This window comes from Chionomys nivalis, chromosome 11, assembly GCF_950005125.1.
Source record: "Chionomys nivalis chromosome 11, mChiNiv1.1, whole genome shotgun sequence".
NCBI lineage: Eukaryota > Metazoa > Chordata > Mammalia > Rodentia > Cricetidae > Chionomys > Chionomys nivalis.
Window position 1 is genome coordinate 33,128,733 of NC_080096.1, and position 20,369 is coordinate 33,149,101.

Consider the following 20,369-nt stretch of genomic DNA (forward strand, 5'->3'; position numbering starts at 1 on the left):
CACCAAAGCATGACTTAGGCTGTCTCATGGCACAAGCAACACTGCCACCTGTTGGCCACGGGTAGGAATGCAACCACATCTCCAAGGACTCAGAAAAGTAGCTCAGAACTGGAGGTTTGATGCCCTGCAAATACAGTTGGCCTCTCGAGACTTGGGGTCCATCACTCATTGGGGACTTAGGAGTCACCCACCCACCCACCCACCCACAGATTTCAATTGCTTGCCAAACTTTGAAAACCCTTCGTTGAAACCCAAGTCCCTTGATGACAGAAAGTTCAATCGACAAATACTTACTGAATGCCTAGCTTACCATGTGCCAGAATTGTGCAGCCGTGACTTGTAACACAGTAGATGGTAGGACTTATGGGTACAGTCATCTCCCCCTTCTGGAGGGTACTGAGTGGGAGTATCTTTTAAGAAATGGGAGTGTAATTTCAGCAGGAATCCCCGACCCTGGTTCTGGCCTCTTAGACACATCCTCCTCCCTCCTACTGAGTATGACGGCCTTTCTACTCCCCACTTAGTCTTCCTGTTAAATACAGAGCCATCAAATTCCTCAGATTCAATGGCCTCCTAAAAAAGTGTGGTACCAGGCAGGCCCCAAATACCGCAATCCTCAGACCTCATCTGGTGTCTGTATCAGATTCTCAAACCACACGGTCAGAGACAACCTCTCTGAGTGACAGGCCAGATGGGGGACAGTGCTCACTGGGGAGCCTTTTCCTTCCAGAGAGATCACAGCCCTGCTTCCCGGCCTCTCTTGCTACTTAAGGTACCTTCCATTCAAGAAGTGAAAATTCAAGCCAGGCATGGTGGCATATGCCTATCATCCCAGTCCCTGGGAGCCGGAGACAGGAAGATCAGGGGTTCAAAGTCATCCTCAGCCACATAGTGAGATCGAGGCAGCCTGGTCGCTCTCTCTCTCTCTCTCTCTCTCTCTCTCTCTCTCTCTCTCTCTCTCTCTCTCTCTCTCACACACACACACACACACACACACACCTAAGATCGATTCTGGGAACAAGTATAAAACTTTAGCTCTCCAAGATGATTAAGTTCTCGATCGTGCAGAGCTGCTGGAGAGCTGGGAATCTGCCATCAAGCTGTCCACATAGGTGCTTCCTCCCAGTTAACGGCGGGACACTGACTGCACATCTGGAGTTTTGTTCAGAGGTCCATGCAAAGAGTTTTCACCACAATCCAGGTGTGTTTCTGTGTGTGCAGCTACACTTGTGTGCAATATGCATGTGGAGACCAGAGGTAGGGTGTAATCCCTTAGGGATAATTCACCTTGGTTTTTGAGAAAGGTCCTCTCACTGGTCTGGGGCTCACCATTCGGCTAGGCTAGTTGACCAGTCTCCAAGCAGCTGACTATCCCCAATTCCCCAGAGGTGGGAAATTAAGTGTATGTCACCATGCCTGGTTTTTTAAAAAAAAATGTGTTCTGGGTTTGTAAAGTACAGCCAGCACTTTACAACTATCTCCTCAGCCCCCCGCCCCCTTTTTCAAAACAACTCTGGGGTTTAGCCTAAGCCATTCACCCAACACACACACTGTTAACCTTTTCCAGCCCAAACACCATAAGAACACTGCATTTGTCCAAATGCAAGGCTGCCCCACAGAAACTTGCCCTGGCACTCCCACCCCAAGGTCTGTGGGAGCAGCCGTGGCAGCAGCCCCCAGGACAGATGCAGGTTGAGGAAGGCACCCGGTGTTTATTTCTGCAGCAGAACCTCAGCACTGGGCACAGTTTTGCATGAAGTCGACACACAGACTTGTATAGTAAGTAGGGTAGTCACGGAGGTGACTGACGTGTGCGGATGACACAAAGTCTACCGAGCGCACCAGGACCTGGCGAGCCAGGCGTGCCGCTACCATGCGTTCCACGTCTCTGGCTGAGACCACCGCGTCAGCTTTGGAGTAGAGGTAGAGCTCAGGCCAGTGGGAGCCCGAGTCCTGCAGCCGGTCATAGAAGTGGGTGTGGAAGAGGGCCGTGAACGGAGCGAGCAGGAAGTGGAACAGAACTATGACCATGGCAAAAGCCACCAGGAGCAACAGGCGCAGCGCAGCAGGCCAGCGCTCCAGGATGGTTGCCAGGGCCCTCAGGGCCCCTACCAGGTTGCGGTCACCAGGACCACTGTCAAAGATGGTGCCCACCACGTGCAGGTGGCTGAAGCGTGGGTGGGTCTGTAGGAGCTCCAGCACGTAGCGGTAGAGCATGACGCCGGCGTTGCTGAACACATGGAAGAGCAGCGGTTCCCTCTCAATCTCGTAGTCAAAAAGGAGCTCGAGCAGCTTCTGGGCCATCGCACGAAGTGAGGGGATGCCCAAGGACTCAGAGAAGAAGACCATGTGCCAGGGGGCCGTGTATCGGATCACAATGCAGCCCTGGAGAGACGAGAGGGACCAGGTCAGTCCCAGGGAGATGGTGGGGTGGTGGACACAGTTTAGTCAGAAGCCAGCAGAGTGGAAGCACACGCAAGGCCTTTTTTGTTTTGTCGGTGGTGGTGGTGGTGTTTATTTGCTAGTTTTTGTTGTTTTGTTTTGTTTTGTTTTTGAGATAGGGTTTCTCTGTGTAGCCTGGCTGTCCTAGAACTAGCTCTATAGACCAGGCTGGCCTCGAACTCACAGAGATCCTCCTGCCTCTGCCTCCCCAGTGCTGGGATTAAAGACGTGCTCAAGGCTTCTTTTCCAATACCCTGCTTCATGCTGTTCATGCCGCCTCAGCCTGGGAAGGAATTTGATGCCTGAAGCTGACAGCATGTTTTTGGAGACTTCTGATCCAACTAGAAGAGTCTCTTCACTGCAGTTCCTTCTATGGCTGTTCTCCTGCCCCAGACCTTGCATAGTTAAGGCCTTGTGTCTTGGGAGACAGCGTGTTGCAGCTATTTTGCATCCCCATGAGACAGAGGGAAGGCATGCAGGCCCCAGCCTTAGCCACCAGAGGGCGCTTCCGAGCCAGATCTGCTTAGCAGTCCTGTCCCCTTCCCTGCTGCGGTGCCCTGAAAACAAGAGGCCACACTGTCTGGTTTTGGGGATCTGACCTTTAATTATAGCTGGTTCCTGGACTTAGGATCATTCCTCACACTCATCTTAAAATTCCAAACCAGAAAGAGAGGAAAGGAGGGAGGGAGAGAAGAGGGAAGGGAGGGAAACAGAAACAAAACAATGAAAGAAATTCTAAATCCAGAGAACATTGTTGCTCTTAAATCCAAAAACCTAGGCCCAAGCTCACTTTCGGCTTCCATACCCTTACTGGCAGGACCCCTTGAAGGCCAGTTGGAAAAGGCACCAGACACTACCCTGTCTGGGCCTTAACCCCTTATTAATTTGCTCTAGCGACAAGGAGCCTCTGTGTCAGGGGCATCTTAGTAGGGCAGGCTCTGGGGTCTGGCAGGTCTATACTTAATTCTCGGCCCTGCCACTTATTAAGTGTCTGGGCAAAGAGTAATTTACTTCCTCTTTCTCTGTCTGGGTCCCCATCTATAATTGGGATGACACCCACCTCAAAAGGTTATGGTAGAAGTTAAATAAAAAAAAAAAAATGTATCTCAACTGACAAAAATGACACCTGGCACAAAGTGAATCCTCACAGAAATAACAAGGGGAGAAGGGTGTGGGCACAGTTCTCTGATGACCCAAACAGGAAAGGCCAGCCATGCTCACCAGCCATAGACCCCTGGGCTTCCAGCCATGGAGGCGCTAAAAACTCTCCAGGGGGGCTGCAGAAGACCACCCACACTCCCAAATGCCTATGCCTGACAGAGGCTCTTTCCCCAGCAGCAGGTGGGTCACACATTCTTACAAATATACCCTTACCGCCCAGTCTCCGGTGAGCCAAATCAAATCACAAGAAACACAAGCATTAACTGCAGTGTTTAGCCCTGGACTGGACTCTGGGGTTGGACAAATCAGCTGCCTGAGATGCTTCGGGAACCTGCTTCTTGGGTGTCCAGACAGGGACTGGAGATGGGACGCAACGAGAAGTTACTAACAGGACTAGACGGAGCACATGGTCTAAAGGAAAGCAGGCCACACACAGTAACTACATCCTACTGAGATAAACGGCAGAGAAAACCTAGACGGACGCACCCCTTACAGGATAAGCTGAGGCAGTCTCTGGGTGGTAGAAAATAAGGTGGTGTTTTCTTTCAAATTAAAAAAAAATGGAGTTTTAGACTGGAAAACTTTTCTTCGCGCCCATCCTCTTTTTGCCACCTCAGCTCCTGTCTCCCCTGGGACCCTTCACCCACTTTCTTCCTCACACCTTCTGCCCACATAACGGCCTCACTCTCTGCAAAGGCCGCCCACCTTCCCGAAGACTCTGTCTGCCGGCCTGGCATGCCCTCTGGGGTCTTCACGGCCATCCACTCCCCTTTCCCTGTAGAAGTCTCTTCATTAAGTCTGGGTTCCTCATGGCTTCCCTAAACTACTCCTGCTATGTCCCATCACCCTAGAACCTATGAACTCTCTTTTAATGTTCTTGTCTCAAAACCACAACTCTACTTATAAAGAGACCCAGCCTGGTCCCTAGCATGCTTCTTCCTATGAGCTTGGCCCCAGACTCCTCTGCACCCGAGTCACCAAAACCCCTTCATACTACTGACTTCCAGTGTCAGCACTCCCAATTGTCCCTCCACACACTCTGCAGCGAAGGGCTCTCTCTCTCTCTCTCTCTCTCTCTCTCTCTCTCTCTCTCTCTCTCTCTCTCTGTGTGTGTGTGTGTGTGTGGTTTTTCAAGGCAAGGCTTCTCTATATAGCCTTGGTTGTCCTGGAACTCGCTCTGTAGACCAGGATGGACTCAGAGATCCTCCTGCCTCTGCCTCCCAAGGGCTGGGCTTAAAGACGTGTGCCACCACCACCCGGTCAGCAATGGGCTTTCTTAATGGCAAACCTAGTTTCACTTCACAGTCTCACTTAATCCTCTGTGGACCAGGCCCTGGCATCGCCTCTAAACATATACACTTTGTCTCCTTGATTTGTACCCTTCTGAAGGCTACTTTGAGGAGATCTGACTATACATGTAAAAGGGGGTTTTCCACACTGCACCCAGGCCCTCCTGGGGCTCTTGCTGGCTACCACAACCTCCACATCCGAATTTTAGAGAGGCCTAAAAAGTGTGACTCTTCTCTGAGGCCCTCTGACCCCAAAAATGGAAAAGGAAAGGGAAGGCGCAGTCAGTCCTAAGCTCACCTGGTCAGAAAGGGAAGACGTCCTAGGAAACTAAGTCTGCACCCTGCCCTGGCTCCTGCCATTCAAAGAGGCATGGTCAGGGATTTGGGGTGTGAGCTTACTCTACAACCAGGGAATACATCAAGGCCTTGGGGGAAGGAGAAACAGGTCAGGGGACTGGAACAGCAGCATGAGGACATGGTGTCATCCTGACAGAGTCCCAAGTCCGCTGTCTTCCTCACGGGCCTTCGGCACTACTCTAGGGTGGTCAATCTTTGCTCCAGCCCAGAGGGGAAGCCGCCAAGCTTAATGTCTCCCACAAAGCACCCAAGAGCAGCAGAGGTCCACAGCCCATGCAAGCACTGGCCCCAGTACTCACCCTTTTGTGGTAGATGGCACTATACTTGGCCAGATTCTTGTCCCTGCAGCCACCCCAGCCCAAGAGAATCACCACAGGCAGCTGCTTCCTGGCCTCCTTCCCACCTTGGCTGGGGGTCCCTGAAACACAAATAGGGACTGTCAACACAGGCAGGATTGGGGTTCTGACCAATCGAGAGCTGTAGGAAGAAACCAACAGGTGGCCCAGTCTCTAGGTGGCTCCCGGCCAAGTGCCTTTTCATCGACCTCTGTCAAGGCGCCGTAGCATCACCGGAGAAACCCACATGAGGATGACATATTTCAGTAACTCAAATCCCATGAAAATACAGTGGCTTCCCTTTCCAGACAACATCACCTCCCATCCCAGGGAACCATGACCTATGGGCTAAATCAGACTGATTTCTTTCATTTTCAAAGACTACATTTATATCTTTGTGTGGAAAGGGCCATGTGTCCAAGGTGTGAGTGTTTGGGGTCAGAGAATAACCTTTGGAGTTGGTTCTCCTTCCTTCATGTGGGTCCTGGGGATCAAACTCGAGTCGTTAGACTTGGTAGCAAATGCCTTAGCCCATGGAGTCATCTCGCCAACCCACTGTTTTCTATGGTCCATGAGCTAAAATGGTGCGTGTTTGTGTAGTGTATGCACTTGTCCATGTGGTGTGTGCGTGCACTGTGGATGCTAGAGGTCACTGGGGATCTTTCTCAATCCTTCTCCACCTTGTTTGTGGAGCAGTCTTTCAGTGAACTCAGAGCTCATCGATTCATCCAGGCTGGCCAGCTGATGAGCTCCAGGATCCACTTGTCTTTGCCTCCCCTCAACACTGGGGTCACAGATGTGTGCTGCTCTGCCCAGTTTGACAGTGGTCCTGGGGATATGAGCCACCTGCCCAGCTCCAAAAATGGTTTATTTGCTTTGTTTGTCATTGTCTATTTTACATTGCTGGGGATCAAGCTGAGGGCTCCACAGTAGTCTACCACTGAGTACCTCAAGCTCAGGCTTTTACTTCTATGTAGATCAGACTGGCCTCGAACTCACAGAGATCCATGTGCTTTTGTCTCCTGAGATTAAAGGCATGCACCACTATGCCAGGTGCCTACACTTTTTACATTTTTAAATGGTTAGAAAAAAATCAGTGTGGCAACACATACCTACAATCTAGCACACAAGAAGCTGAGGCAGGGGGACTGACTGGTGGAGAGCTGCCTGGGCTACATATGAAAACACAGTCTTTAAAAAAAAAACACACAATTTAAATTTCTATGTATATAGCTGGGCATGGTGGCACATGGATCTTTGGGATTTGAGGCTAGCCTGGTCTACATAGAGAGTTCCAGGACAGTCAAAACTACTTAGAGATACCCAATCTAAAAATAAATAAATAGCAGGTGGTGGCGGCACAAGCATTTAATCCCAGCACTCAGGAGGCAGAGGCAGGTGGACCTCTGTGAGTTCAAGGCCAGCCTGGTCTACAAAGCAAGTTCCAGGACAGCCAGGGCTACACAGAGAAATCCTGTCTCGAAAACAAATAAGCAAACAAACAAACACATAAATCTATAAATTTACAAAAAGTCTCATGTGGTGCCTGAAACTGTAGATCAGTAGCAGACAGCTTGCCTGGCATAAATCAAGCCGTGGGTTAAATCCCCATCACCTGAGCGTGCCTATGGGGCACATACACAGTTTTATTGGGGTCTGGAGATGTAACTCACATAGCAGAATGCTGGCCTAACAAGTGTAAAGCTGTGGATTCACTCCCCAACACCTTAAACCCTGCACGGCAGTACATGCCTGATACCTCAGCACTTGGGGAGTGAATCAGGGGGATTAGAAGTTCAAGGTCACCTTTGCCTACATAGTGAGTTTGAGACGAGTCTTTGCAACACAAGACCCTGCCTAAAAATAAATAAGTAAATAAATAAATAAATAAGTTACGCTGAAACATAACCATTCTTACCCAATTTATCTATTGTCTATGGCTACCTTCAGATGAAAACAGCACCGAGGAGTGACCACAAAAGACATTGATGGCTCGCAAAGCCTTAACTATTACTGTCTCTTTACAGAAAAAGTTCCTGCTTTCATGCAAGTTTAGCCTCTATAACCATGATGCAGGTATGCTGTAGTTCCTGCTACCCACCCTGAGCATCACCAGGGTTAGCTTCAGCCACAGCTGGAAGCATGTCTCCTTCAGTGATAGTCTTAGGAGCCCAAGCTGCCTGCACTATGCCTGTCTGAAGAGCCTCCCCAAAATCATGCACCACCTACCTCATTTTCCCTGCAAGTGAGTGCCACCCCCTCTGTGGGGCATTTGCACAAGGTCTGTCTATAGCTAGACAGCCGACCTCTAAAACGGGCTGGCACGTACCCTTCCAAGGACCAAGCCACTTGGCTATGCTCAGCTGACACCTGAAATTTATTGATGCTAGTGGTGACCTGGCAACACTAAATTTCAAGGCTAGTTACGAAGACGGTAAATATAAATCACTAACCTTTGGACAAAAGGAAGACAACAATTTCCTGTGGAAATTAATGTGATTGAACTGTTCAGTGTTCCTGCTCTTGAGGAGCACGACTCTGGCCTTCAGAGATTAACTGCCCGCACCCACAGGGCTCTAGGCCAGATGGAACAGAAGCTGCCAGACCCTCAGCCCCTTGCGGACATGTGCTATCCCTTCCAGGCTCTACTAACCCAGGTGGCTCCAAACAATCACAGCCTTTCTTATCCCTGTGCCCCTCCACCTTCTGCCAGGTGGGCACCTCAGGATCTGCACTATGTGGGTGGGGACCAGCCCAGCCTTGCCCACCACCGAAGCTCAGGCAGCTGCAGGCTCCTGGGTTAACCCATGGGACGGACCTCTGGAGTGAAGCCACCGGATAGCATATCCACCGGTGGCCACACGACAACAAGGCAGCCCCACACAAACACAGGACGGGCATTTCTAAACAGAGACTTGAGCAGGCTCTGCAGGGCTTTCAAACTGTCCTTCCACACTGGGATCTAGGACTCAGCTCTGGGGAGAGATCCGTGAAGACACCAGTGCCCAGACATCCTGCCCACTCCCAAAGCCTAAGCACTCCCTCCTGAGAACCAATCTCTGTGGCCACCAGCGTCTGTACCCAACATGCTCTTCACTGGCTGCGGGGAGTGCACACTGCCCCTCTGCAGTTCATAAGTGGAACCCAGTGCCATGCGCACAATAGGCAAGCATTTTCGCAGGAGGCTTTACCCACAGCTGTCCCTTTAGATCCTATACATGGACATTCTATAAAAGCAACCTTTAAAATGTGGCTGGGAGAGTGATAGTGGCCAAGGAAAGTCTACCTGAGGAAGTCATGTTCCCTGCCATGTCTCAAAGGTTCAGTGGGGGCATGCAGGGTAGACAGAGGGCATGGGTAGGGCAGGGCTGTGATAAGCCATCTTGGCCACAGTAAGCAGCCCTGGAGCTGGGACCCTGGAAGACAGAGAGCAACAGGCAGAAGGGCAGTAAAGAGTGGGACTGGGTCTGAGTCCACTGATTTGGGGGCTTTATACCATGGCAATAGAGAGAGAATAAAAGTTCTGGGATGGGAAATCAATCTGTTACTGATTACTGTAGACTCACACACGTGTTTAATGTCTGTCACTCTCCCCTTAACCAGCAGACTCTGCAATGCAGGAAGTGACATCCACCACATTTGTCACCACACGCCCGGTGGACAGCACCATGGTTGGCCTGCACGGAAGCTCAGCAGCTATACGATTATCACACCCCCATCCCAACCATGAGACGAGTGGGGTGCACCCACCAACATCATGTTCTCCTTCCATGCACAGGCAGTGTTTGCTGGAGAAGCTGGGCTGCTATGGTGAGGCAAGCGGTGGCAAAGGAGGGAAACAAGGATGGGGGAGGCCAGGTGGGCGTGGGCCACGCATTAGTCCCAGCTCTCAGGAGGCAGAGACAAGGGGATTTCTATGAGTTCGAGGCCAGCCTGGTCTATAAAGCAAATTCCAGGACAGTCAGGGCTGTTACACAAAGAAACCCTGTCTCAGAAAATGAAAATAAACAAACAAAAAGGAACAGGAGAAGGAAATGACAGGGAGACAGTCACAGGCACGGGGTGGCGTCACACACTTCTAATCCTAGCACTCTGGAGGTTGAGAGCTCTAGGCCAGCCTGACCTACACAGCAAGAAAAAGAAAACAGATTCATAATCATCTTGAAACACGCGAAATTTCAGTAGGTCACAAACATCAGCATAAGAATTAAAACTAGGGGCCGGAGAGATGGCTCAGTGGTTAAGAGCACTGACTGCTCTTCCAGAGGACTTGGGTTCAATTCCCAGCACCCACATGGCAGCTCACAACCATCTGTAACTCCATTCCAGGGGATCCAGTGTTCCCTCTCATAACCTCTGTGGGCACCAGGCATGCACGTGGTGCACGGATAAACATGTAGGCAGAGCACCAACACACACAAACTCCATCCTGTCAGAAAGGAGAACATCTTGGGATCTTGGCTGAGCAACAGTTTTGGGCTTGACGCCAACATCGCAGAGAACAAACAAAACAGATAAGCTAAGATTTCAATGTCTGCACTCTTTTTAATTTTTATTTTACCTGGGTGAATGTTTTGCCTGTCTGTGTGTATGGTGCATTGTGTGTGTGCCTGGTGCCTACTGAGGCTGGACACCCTGGAACTAGATTAAGGTGGCTATGAGCCTCCAGATGGATGATAGATACAGAACACAAGGCTTCTGAAAGGCAACAAGTGCTCTTAACCTACAGGCCATTTCTCCAGGGCCAACTTTTATACTTTAAAGTACACCTTCAGAAAGAAAGAACGGGGGGGAGGGGGGAGGGGGAGAAAGACTCACCTCTGATATGGTACTTGTATTCATAATATACTTAAAACTCTTAAAACCTAAACTAAAACAAATAAGCAAGTGTGTGTGTATGTGTGTGTGTGTTTGTGTGTATGTGTGTGTGTGCCCATTGTGTGGGGGGAGCAGAGAGAGAGAATACACGTGTATATAAATGAGTATGGTATACATATGTGAGGTGTGCACCCTTGTATGGACATGGGCACACACATACGGAAGCCGGAGGAGGACGTGAAGTGCCCTGCTCTGTAACTCTCTACCTATTCTCTGGGGTAGGGCCTCTCACCGAGCCTGGGGCAAAGCTGGCAGGAAACCCCAGTGACTGTCCTGTCTCTCCTGCTCCCCCAGCATGAAGGTTACAGGAACGTGTGTGTGGCCATCCCCAGCTTTTTACATGGTGCTGACACCGAAGCTCAGACCTCCTGCTTGCACAGCAAGAGCTCGTCGTCACCGATGACGAACAACTGAGAACATGGAAAGATGTTTATCTTCATAGTCATTAGGGGAATGAAAGCCAAAACTACAGCAAAACATCACTTGATGCTTACAAGAAGAGCTATCACCAAAGTCGGAGGGTCAGAAGCCCTGCTAGGGAAGCCAGCCCTTCCCACTCCTGGTAGTCGGAGGGTCAGAAGCCCTGCTAGGGAAGCCAGCCCTTCCCACTCCTGGTAGTCAGAGGGTCAGAAGCCCTGCTAGGGAAGCCAGCCCTTCCCACTCCTGGTAGTCGGAGGGTCAGAAGCCCTGCTAGGGAAGCCAGCCCTTCCCACTCCTGGTAGTCGGAGGGTCAGAAGCCCTGCTAGGGAAGCCAGCCCTTCCCACTCCTGGTAGGACGGGGAAATGATATGACCACTTTGGACAACCATTTGGCGGTTCCTCACATATCGGAAATGCACTTAACCCAGCAGTTCTGAGGTAGACGCAGAGGACCTGTGAATTCAAGTAAAACCTGGGCTGCCAATCAAATTTCCAGTCAGCCTGGCACACACAGCTATACTGACCTGGCTGGTCTTATGTCAACTTGACACAGCCAGAGTCAACTAAAAAAAAGGAGCTTCCATTGAGAAAATGCTCCACAAGATCCAGGTATAGGGCATATTCCTAGTGGGGAAGGTCTGGCCCACTGTGGGTGGTGCCACCTCTGGGCTGGTGGTCCTGGGTTCCACAAGAAAGCAGGCTGAGCAAGCCATGAGGGGTAAGCTGGTAAGCAGCTCCCCTCCATGACCTCTGCATCAGCTCCTGCCTCCAGGTCCCTGCTCTGTTTGAGTTCCTGTCCTGACCTCCTTCGATAACGAACAGTGATATGGAAGCTTAAGTCAAATAAACCCGTTCCTCCCCAAGTTGCTTTGGTCACGGAGTTTCATCACAGCAACAGAAACCCAAACTAAGACAAAGACTCTATCTCAAAACACAAATACTAAACACTGAGTCGCTTGTGACCCAATAATTCACCCCTAAGAACTGAAAACCACGGTCCATGCAGAAGCTTGGATGTGAATTCTCGTAATGTTCACACCGTGTGAAAGGGACGTGCTGTGCAAAGACATACTATTCAGTCATGAAGACTAGAGTGCTACCCAGCTCTGCAGACGAGCCTTCAAAACACCATGCTAAGGGAAAGGAGGAAAGGTCAAAAACAGCAGATGATTCCATTCATATAAAATAGCAGATGATTCCAGAAAAGGCAAATCCATGGAGACAGAGGGCAGACCATGGTTGTCAACAGGTGGAAGGAAGGGGGAGAGTGACCACCAATGAGTCCAAGATTCCTTTTCCAGTGTAAAAACTTCTAGAATTGGATCCTATTGATGTTTTCACAACTCTGTGGACACACTAAAAAACAATAAATTGTACATGTTAAAAAGATGTACTTTATGATATGTGAATTATATCTCAATATCATTTTTTTAAAAATGGTAACTGAAAAAGTAAGCTGCAAAATACTATCATAAAAGAATATCATCTAAATGTACACACAGCCATTCTATACACGGCAAAAAAACATCAAATATTAATGGCAAATCTCTCTGAAATTAGACACAGTTTCCTTTTTGAGCCAGGGTCTCATGGCCTTGAGCTTGCTGCAGAGTTGAGGAGCCCTGAGCTCTGATCCTCTTGCCTCTCCTCGCTACGTGAGGGATTACAGATGTGCACCACCACAGCCGGCTTACAGTTCTTTTATTCCATGGGTTTTTAACCCATTTTCTAAAAAAAAAAAAAAAAAAAAAAAAAAAAAAAAAAAAAAAAAAAAATGGGGCTGTGGTGCAGCTCCGAGGTAGAACTTGTCTATCCTGGGTAAGACCCTGAGATACTGCAAAAGCAAAACAAAACAAACAACAACAAAAAAGATTTCAAAGCAGAGAGTATCAATTTTGTAAGGGAAGTTATAAAACCATTTCAGAACTTCAATAGGGAAGGTAGTCCCATCAAAGCCGCCAAGCCAGCACGGTTAAGGATACCCAGAAGCCCTTGGGAATGAAGAAAAATTCTTTTCTACCCTGACACTACTTGAGCATGCTACAAAAATAACTCAATCCCAGGAAGCCTGTCGTCTGTCAAGAAATAACGGGACGCTGGAAACACAAGAATTACAAATATGTCTGCTGTTCAGCAAGCAGTTCAAGTCATAAACTAAGGCATAAATTAGATTGCTTGTGTCCCAGGGGCGTGTGGAGAAGACAAAGAGGGCCAACATGACACAGGCTGTCTTTAATGGGAGGCAAGAATCAAACCACGAGGAACGTACGTGCTTTTAAAATGCAAACTAGAAAATGATCCCACCCTCCCCCAGAAACCCTCTCTAGAGTCTCTCTGCTCCTATATTTAATCCGAATGACTTTAAGTTTGGATTTTGAGATAACACAGTGGAACTATATTCCATCTAGGAACCCACACCGCACAAAACCATACATCAGCCCACATCTTTAACTCTGTGACTATGGAACAGACCTAGCTAAGTCCCCAATTCCTCTCTCTGTGAAATGGGGTAATACTCACTACAAAGAATTCAGCAAGATCATGACTACAGAAGGCTCAAAGAAAGTGTTCAATAAGAAAAATGATTATTACTCTGCCGCATGCCCACTGTAGAAAAAGTAGAAAATGAACATCAAATAAAATCAGAATCACACCCTTTGCCGTCCGCTTGTTTTCACTCAGTGATATATTTTAACACCCTTCCCTGGCAGTTTATATATTTTTACACCATTATTTTCAGTGGCTGCAGAACAGCTGTAAAATGTTTTCATAATTTATGATGACCAGTCTCCCATTATCGAACATGATGTTGTTCCCAATTTGAGGCTATAATAAAAATACTTCAGTGGACACCCTGTCTTTGTGTACAGCTAGCTCTGCGGCATTGCATCCCAGCAGCCCTTCCTCGTGCCAGGCAAAATCTTCACGCTCACAAGCTCTGGAGTAAGGCTCTCAGGCTGGAGAAGGGTTCCTTGGAGCAATATAGTTCACATCCTCCATACGTCCGCCCCTCATCTGTGAAACACGATGAAGCGTACCCCTCCTGCCAGGGTGACACAATGAAAGGAGGTCCCAAAGAGCCGGCATGTGGATGGGGCACAGCATGGACAACCTCAGAGGATGACAACTGTGAAGGGGACACTAGGCCTGGACCTCAAAGGCAGGGCTTTCAATGCCCTTGTTAACGGATGGAAGAAAAGGCATGAGAACTTGAAAATAAATAAAATTTATGCTTCAACAACACACTAAAACTGGAATAATTACAGAGAAGACTAGCATGGTCCCTGCGCAAAGATGACATGCTATATATGAAGCACTCAGTAGGGCTTGTTTTGTTGGCGTTTTTTGAGACAGGGTTTCTCTGTAGTCCTAGCTGTCCTGAACTCTCTCTGTAGAGCAGGCTGGCCTCAGACTCAGAAGATCCACCTGCCTCTGCCTCCCGAGTACTGGGATCAAAGGCATGAGCCACCCACCACCCAGATGTGTTCAGAGCTTTTTAAATAAATGAATGAAACATTTTGGAAAAAGGTGGCAGTTGCAGCAATATTTGGGGTCCTACAGATAAGAACTATTAATTGTCCCTTCCCTCCTTCCTTTCCTTCCTTCCTTCCTTCCTTCTTTTTTTCCTTCCTTCCTTCCTCTCTTTCATTCTTTTTTTTTCTTTTGAGACAGGGTCTTGCTCAGACTAACCTTGGAATGGCAATCCTCCTGCCTCAGCCTCCCCTGTGCTAGGATTATTACCATATGCATTCATATATGGCCACCTCCTGAGGGTCTTGACTTCACTACCAAAGCTTGCCAAGCCTCCCTTAGACTCTTGATCCCTTGCTTTGGCACGTCTGAAGACCGCCATGGTCCTGTCAGCCCTCTGGGAGCTCCACCCCTTCAACACGGGCCCCTCATGATGGTGGTGGGGCCCAACACTGCTTCCTGGAGCCAGCAAAAGCTTGCTGAGTTTAAAGATATGGCTACATTTCTTTGACCCTTACCACTGGCAGGTAAAAGAGAAGGCTGGAACCCCTGAGTCATCTTGGGGGGCTGCCTTCAGGTCTTCTGGTAATTCAGTGGGTGAGAGCCCTGTCTTCAAAGTTTCTGTGAATTTTGTAGGGTCAGCATACTGTTGGAAGATCAAATCCAAGACCTCACACATTAGGCCCAAGTGTGCCCAGACTGGACTGGCACACAAAGCCCAGGTCTCTGAATGACTCTAGCCCACCGCTACACAGTTAGTAATGGCTGCTCACCAACTGCCAAATCACTGCAGTACTTGGCTCTGTGCTTGGATTTCCTCCTATTCGGGGAAAGGGTGAGGCAATTCCAGAAACTAAATATGACTGGCTATCCTGCACACTTCCTCACTAAAGAGCAACCACAAAGGAAGGGCATTCTCTGCCCTGGGCCTTCCGAAGAGTCATTCCGTGCAGCCAGGGCAACCTGCAGAGGAACTTTCTACAGAGCAGAAGCCGATAAGTTCAGAGACCATAGCACACAGGTTACGGTTGAGTTAGGGTTAGGGTTGGGTTAAGGTTAAGGTTGGGGGTAGGGTTGGAGTTAGGGTAACAGGATTAGGGGTTAAGCTTGGAGTTATCATTAAGGTTGGGGTGCAGATTAGGGTTACAGTTGGGAATTCAGGTTTAGAGTTGGGGTTAGAGTTAGGTTTAGGGTTGGGGTTAGAGTGATGCATAGGTTGAAGATGAGGGTTGGGATTAGGGTAATGCATAGGTTTAGGGATAGGGTTGGAATTAATTTTAGGGTTGGATTTAGGGTTCGGTTAGGGTTAGGTTGGAGTTATATTTAGGGTTGGGATTATGGCTCAGATTGAAGTTGGGTTTGAGCTGGGGTTAGTGTTGGGATTATTGTTAGGGTTAGGGGTGAGATTTGGGTTAGGGGTTAGGTTTAGGCTTAGCGTTAGAATTAGGGTTATGGTTATGGTTAAGGGTTAGGTCAGAGTCAGGTGAAGGTCAGATTCAGGTGTAGGGGTCAGGGGCTAAGGTTAGGTTTGAACCTAGGGTTATGGTTCAGGTAAAGATAAGGTTAGTGTTTAGTGTTAAATTAGTTTTAGGTTTTGTGTTTCAGTTGGGCTGTAGCTTTGGTTATGGTTGTGGTTAGATTTGGGTTTAGAGAAATAGTCCCTGACCTCCATATTATCTCTGGAGCATGCATTCTGGGAAATAAGCAGAAGAAACAACTGAAAGCCCTCATCGTACTTCATTCTGGAGAGACGGTTCAAGGAGGCATGAAAGTCGTCTAATATGGTTAGGGTTTGTGCGTAGGGTTTGGGTTTCTGTTAGAGATGGCTTAATGTTAGGGTTAGGGTTGGAGCTAGGGTTAAGGTTATTGTTGGCCTTATATTTAGGATTAGGGTTGGAGCTAGGGTTAGGGTTAGCATTGTGTTTAGGCCTTTGGTTGTTGTTAGGGTTAGGGCTAGATTGGTTAGGGATTAGGGTTAGGGTTAGGGTTGGATTTAGTCTTAGGGATGAGATTGGGATTGGGTTAGTTTTAGTGTTATATTTCTTGTTTAGGTTAGGACTGGGTATACAGTTAAGGTTAACATTGGTGTTTAGGCTTGGGTTGGGTTGGGTTAGAGTTAGGTTTGGTTTTACATTTATGGTAGCATTGGGGTTTAGGCTGGTGTTTGATTTGGGTTAGGGTTTGGGTTTGGATTGGTGTTACAGTTAACAATAGTATTGGGGTTTAAGTTCATGTTTAGTTAGGGTTAGTGTTAGGGTTGGGTCATGGTTTTGGGTAGTTTTGGTGTTTAGGCTGCTGTTGGGTTTCGGTTAGAGTTAGGGTTTGTTTTACAATTAAGGGTAGCATTGGTGTTTAGTCTGGTGTTGGATTTGGGTTAAGGTCAGGGTTTTGACTGGGATTACAGTTAAGAGTAGTATTAGGGTTTAAGCTGCTGTTGGGTTTGGGTTAGAGTCAGTGTTTGGACTGGGGTTACAGTTAAGGGTAGTATTGGGTAGGATTATGGTCAGGGTTTGGATTGGGGTTACGGTTATAGGTAGTATTGGGGTTTAGGCTGGGATTGGGGTTGGGGTTTGGGAAGCAGTCCATGACTTCCAACTTAGCTCTGGTCTTTACACTGAGAGGGCAGCAGAAGAAACAATGAAAGCCCTGGAGGTTTTTCCTCTTTGAGGAAAGATTCAAGGAAGGAAGGAAGTTGTCTCTTAGAAAGGAAGACGACTTACTCTCCAGATGGTAACCATAGTTGTGAAGCCACTGCTTCCCATCCCCTCTCTCCAGAAATCCACAGCTTTGCATCCCTCAGGCACCAACAACTCACCCTTGGCAGTGACACAGCAAACGCCAAACTGACAGAAGCAAATGAAGACTGATGTGTTGAAAAACAGGAAGTGCTGTCTAACGATTCCTCCAACAGGCCCTGGTGCCTGAGAGGAAGCATCCTTCCAACAACACGATGTCCTACAGTGTGATGTAGAGTAACTGGCCCCTTGGATGTCTTCCAGTTCTAAGCCCCAGTCTTCTAAAGCAACAAGGGGAAGCCCATTGGAGGAGAAGCCATTCAGTTCCAAGGACACACATGCAGCCTCTACCCTGTTGACCTTCACAGTCCTAGGGGGTCGTTATGATTATTTCTAGCTGACACAGAAGAAATACATGGCTCAGAATGATTCAAGGATGTGCTAAAGCCGGGAGTAGCAGTGCACATCTTTAATCGCAGCACTTGGGAGGCAAAGCCTGGAAGATCTCCATAAATTCAAAGCCAGCCTGGTCTATAATAATGAGTCCCAGAACAGTGAGAACTACACAGGAGAATCCGTCTCCAGCATCATTATCATCATCATCTACCAAAGCCAGTTCCAGTGGCACGTGCCTAGAATGCCAGCTACTAGAAAAGATTGAACAGTATTTGTAATTTCAAGCTTATTTGGGCAGTTGAGTACGTTCAAGGCCAGTCTAGACAACAGGGTGAGACTGTCAGAAAAGGAGGGCTGAATTGGTGAGATTGTCCAGTATGTGCTAAACCACATGACCTGAGTTAGCTCTCCAGCCCCGCAGAGAACCAACTGTCCTCTGTCCTGTGCACACACACTATGGTGAGCATGCACACACAAATAAATATGTAACTAATTTTAACAAGGGCTAAGAACAGCATAGTGGTAAAGCAACTTGCCTTAGCCATGCATCAGGCCCTGGGTTCAATCCCCTAGTCCTGCCAAAATAAATAAATAATAAAAACTTGCCAAAGATAGAGAGCTAGTAAGAGGTAGGGTAGAAATGCAAACCAAGATAGTCTCTACCCACCTGGGAAGAGAGAGAACCCTTGTCCTTCTGGCCATGCAGAAGGGGGAGAGTCAGCCCTTTGCAGCTAATGGTTCTGCAAGGCTAGCAATATTAACCGACTTCATCTCATGCTGAAGTCAAAAGTCCTTTCACATCATAAGCCCAATGATCCAGCTCTAGGGACAAACAGAATCAGTCATTCGCGCTTTGAGAGCTGAGAGGCTGATGCCCTATCCTAAGCCCCAAGCAAGGGAAACACGGTGGGACTAGAGGGGCCTGCGAAGGCTGCTGACAGAAGCTAGGCTTTACGATGAGCTTCTGATGAGCTGGACAAACAAACGCTGTTCCAAACAGACCAGAGAGCAGAAGCTGAGGCCTACTTGTACTTAGAGCCTCCTCTGCCATAGTTTCCAACAAGGACAACGTTCCATTCTCTGGTCCAACAACTTATACTGATTTACAAGCTACTAACCTTGTAAGGCCTCCCGCACATCTTTTTTAATGATATGACTGTAGGGGATAAACAATGTTAATTCCAAATGCCAACCACTAAACTCATTTCCATCAGGACCTATGCCAAGTCCTTTACACCAATAATCTCACATATGCAACCAGTAATTTTTCCTCATTTTTACTGATAGGGAAAACTGAAATTTGGAATTGAAAGTCTACCGAAGGTCATCCAATTACCAAAAGCAGGAGATAGGATTTCGACAGAGTTCAAGCCGGCCTCACAGACTGATCTGTTAACCACTGCCAAGAAGGACTAGGCACGCTGTGCCCTGAACTTTTCTGGGGTCCAGGGGCTCCCCAAGGATTCCATGCCCTCTGAAAATGAAGGGTGGGCCTAACAACACTTGGCAATGAGGGGAGAGAATTGGGAAGTCCGATCCAAAACAAAAGAATTAGGGTGAACCTCGAGGGGGCTCCAGCTACAAAGGGAGGCAGAACTCACTCGGGCCTTGAGAAACTAGAGTGGAACAGAAAGACCCTCAGTCGAGTGGGAGGGGGAGGGGAGGCGGGGCGCAGGGGGCGGGGCTCTGTGCGCCCCGCAAAACTCCATCCAGCCCGGCGGACCCCGGAGGGGGCGGGCCGCGAGAGGGCGGGGCCGTGGGACAGGCGGGGCGTTGCTGCTGGGCTACCACCCCAATCCCCGTCCATACTCTGGCTCCAGCAGGGCTGATCCGGGATCTCGATGCTGTAATCCAGCTCGGCCGAGGCCATGGTGAAGGTGCGGGCCGTCAGCACGGGCCTCCCGCCGGAACTCCCGCGGTTTCACCGCGCCTGGGCCAGACGCCGCCGGGCCACGCCCCACTCCCCCGCCCCCGTCCTGCGCTGCCCAATCCCTGAGCCGCGTTCTGTGACCTCCCTCCTAGCAACCACCAAGTCGCTCCGCGCCACCCGCCGCACCCACTAGCCTGACCCTAGCAACCCCGCTCCTCCCCTCCTGTCTTTGGCCCACAGCAATTGGCTGACTCTCTTGATCCAGATCAAGCATTGGCCAGCGGGGCCTCGCTCTCGGAGCGTCCCCACCCTCCTGTGAAGGTAAGAGTAGGTGGGAGAGTTGAAGTGTTACAGGGTGTCTCAGAACTTTGTCTTCTCGTACCTGCTAAAAAAACTTGGACTTGCACATCTAACTACGTCTACCTGAATCACCAGCAGCAGTTCACTGGCTGAAGGCAGAAAAACGAATAAAACAGAGTAGGCGGCGCGTGCCGACCCGATCCTCCCACTCCTGGGAGACTGGCTGCCTGTCTGGGAAGGGGTCTTCAGGTAATAACTAGTAGCTTAGAAAGGATACAGCCTTCTTGCATTTAGTAAATATTTACTGAACAGCTGTGTGTACCAGAGACTGGGCAACATCCAAACCTTTGGGCTTTAGTGAGCGCCAACCTTTGGTCCAGCGGTTCTCAGCCTGTGGGTCGCGACTCCTCATATCAGATATTTGCATTATGATTCATAACAGTGGCAAATTTGCCGTTATGAAGTAGCAACGGAATGATTTTATGATTGGGGTCACCACAGCATGAGGAACTGTATTAAAGTGTCTCAGCATTAGGAAGGTCGAGAACCACTGCCGTGGTCCTTATGGTCCTACTGGGAGAGAAGGAAGAACCGCACATGCACCACCTCTGATCCGATGCGGGAGGATAAATACTTTAGAAGAGTAAGGATTGGGGGAGCTCAGTCCCCAAGAGAAGTAGCATTTATGACAACAGGGCAGTTGTGGAGCTGGGTC

At 48.9% G+C, this 20,369-nt stretch overlaps 1 protein-coding gene and 1 non-coding gene across 2 annotated transcripts; one reads left to right on the top strand and one right to left on the bottom strand.

Annotated features, from left to right (window-relative positions):
- Window positions 1-1,702: 1,702 nt before the first annotated feature.
- On the bottom strand, window positions 1,703-19,423 carry Tmem53 (transmembrane protein 53). The gene is made up of 3 exons (XM_057784971.1): window positions 19,294-19,423; window positions 5,549-5,667; window positions 1,703-2,385 (listed from the first exon to the last, which is right to left on the bottom strand). The coding sequence occupies exons 1-3, from the start codon at window positions 19,352-19,354 to the stop codon at window positions 1,732-1,734; spliced, it is 834 nt and encodes a 277-aa protein (XP_057640954.1). The 5' UTR covers window positions 19,355-19,423; the 3' UTR covers window positions 1,703-1,731.
- On the top strand, window positions 14,110-14,215 carry LOC130884568 (U6 spliceosomal RNA). Its single transcript, XR_009058086.1, has one exon. It is a non-coding gene; the product is annotated as a U6 spliceosomal RNA (small nuclear RNA).
- Window positions 19,424-20,369: the final 946 nt, after the last annotated feature.

What these genes read in the sequence shown, in the direction of transcription:
- Tmem53 (XM_057784971.1), bottom strand. Translation starts at nt 19,354, where the DNA reads ATGGCCTCGGCCGAGCTGGATTACAGCATCGAGATCCCGGATCAGCCC. An exon ending in TCAGCCCTGCTGGAGCCAGA is followed by an intron (nt 5,668 to 19,293) that starts GTATGGACGGGG and finishes TTTGTGTTTCAG; the next exon opens with GGACCCCCAGCCAAGGTGGG. An exon ending in GTGCCATCTACCACAAAAGG is followed by an intron (nt 2,386 to 5,548) that starts GTGAGTACTGGG and finishes TCGTCTCTCCAG; the next exon opens with GGCTGCATTGTGATCCGATA.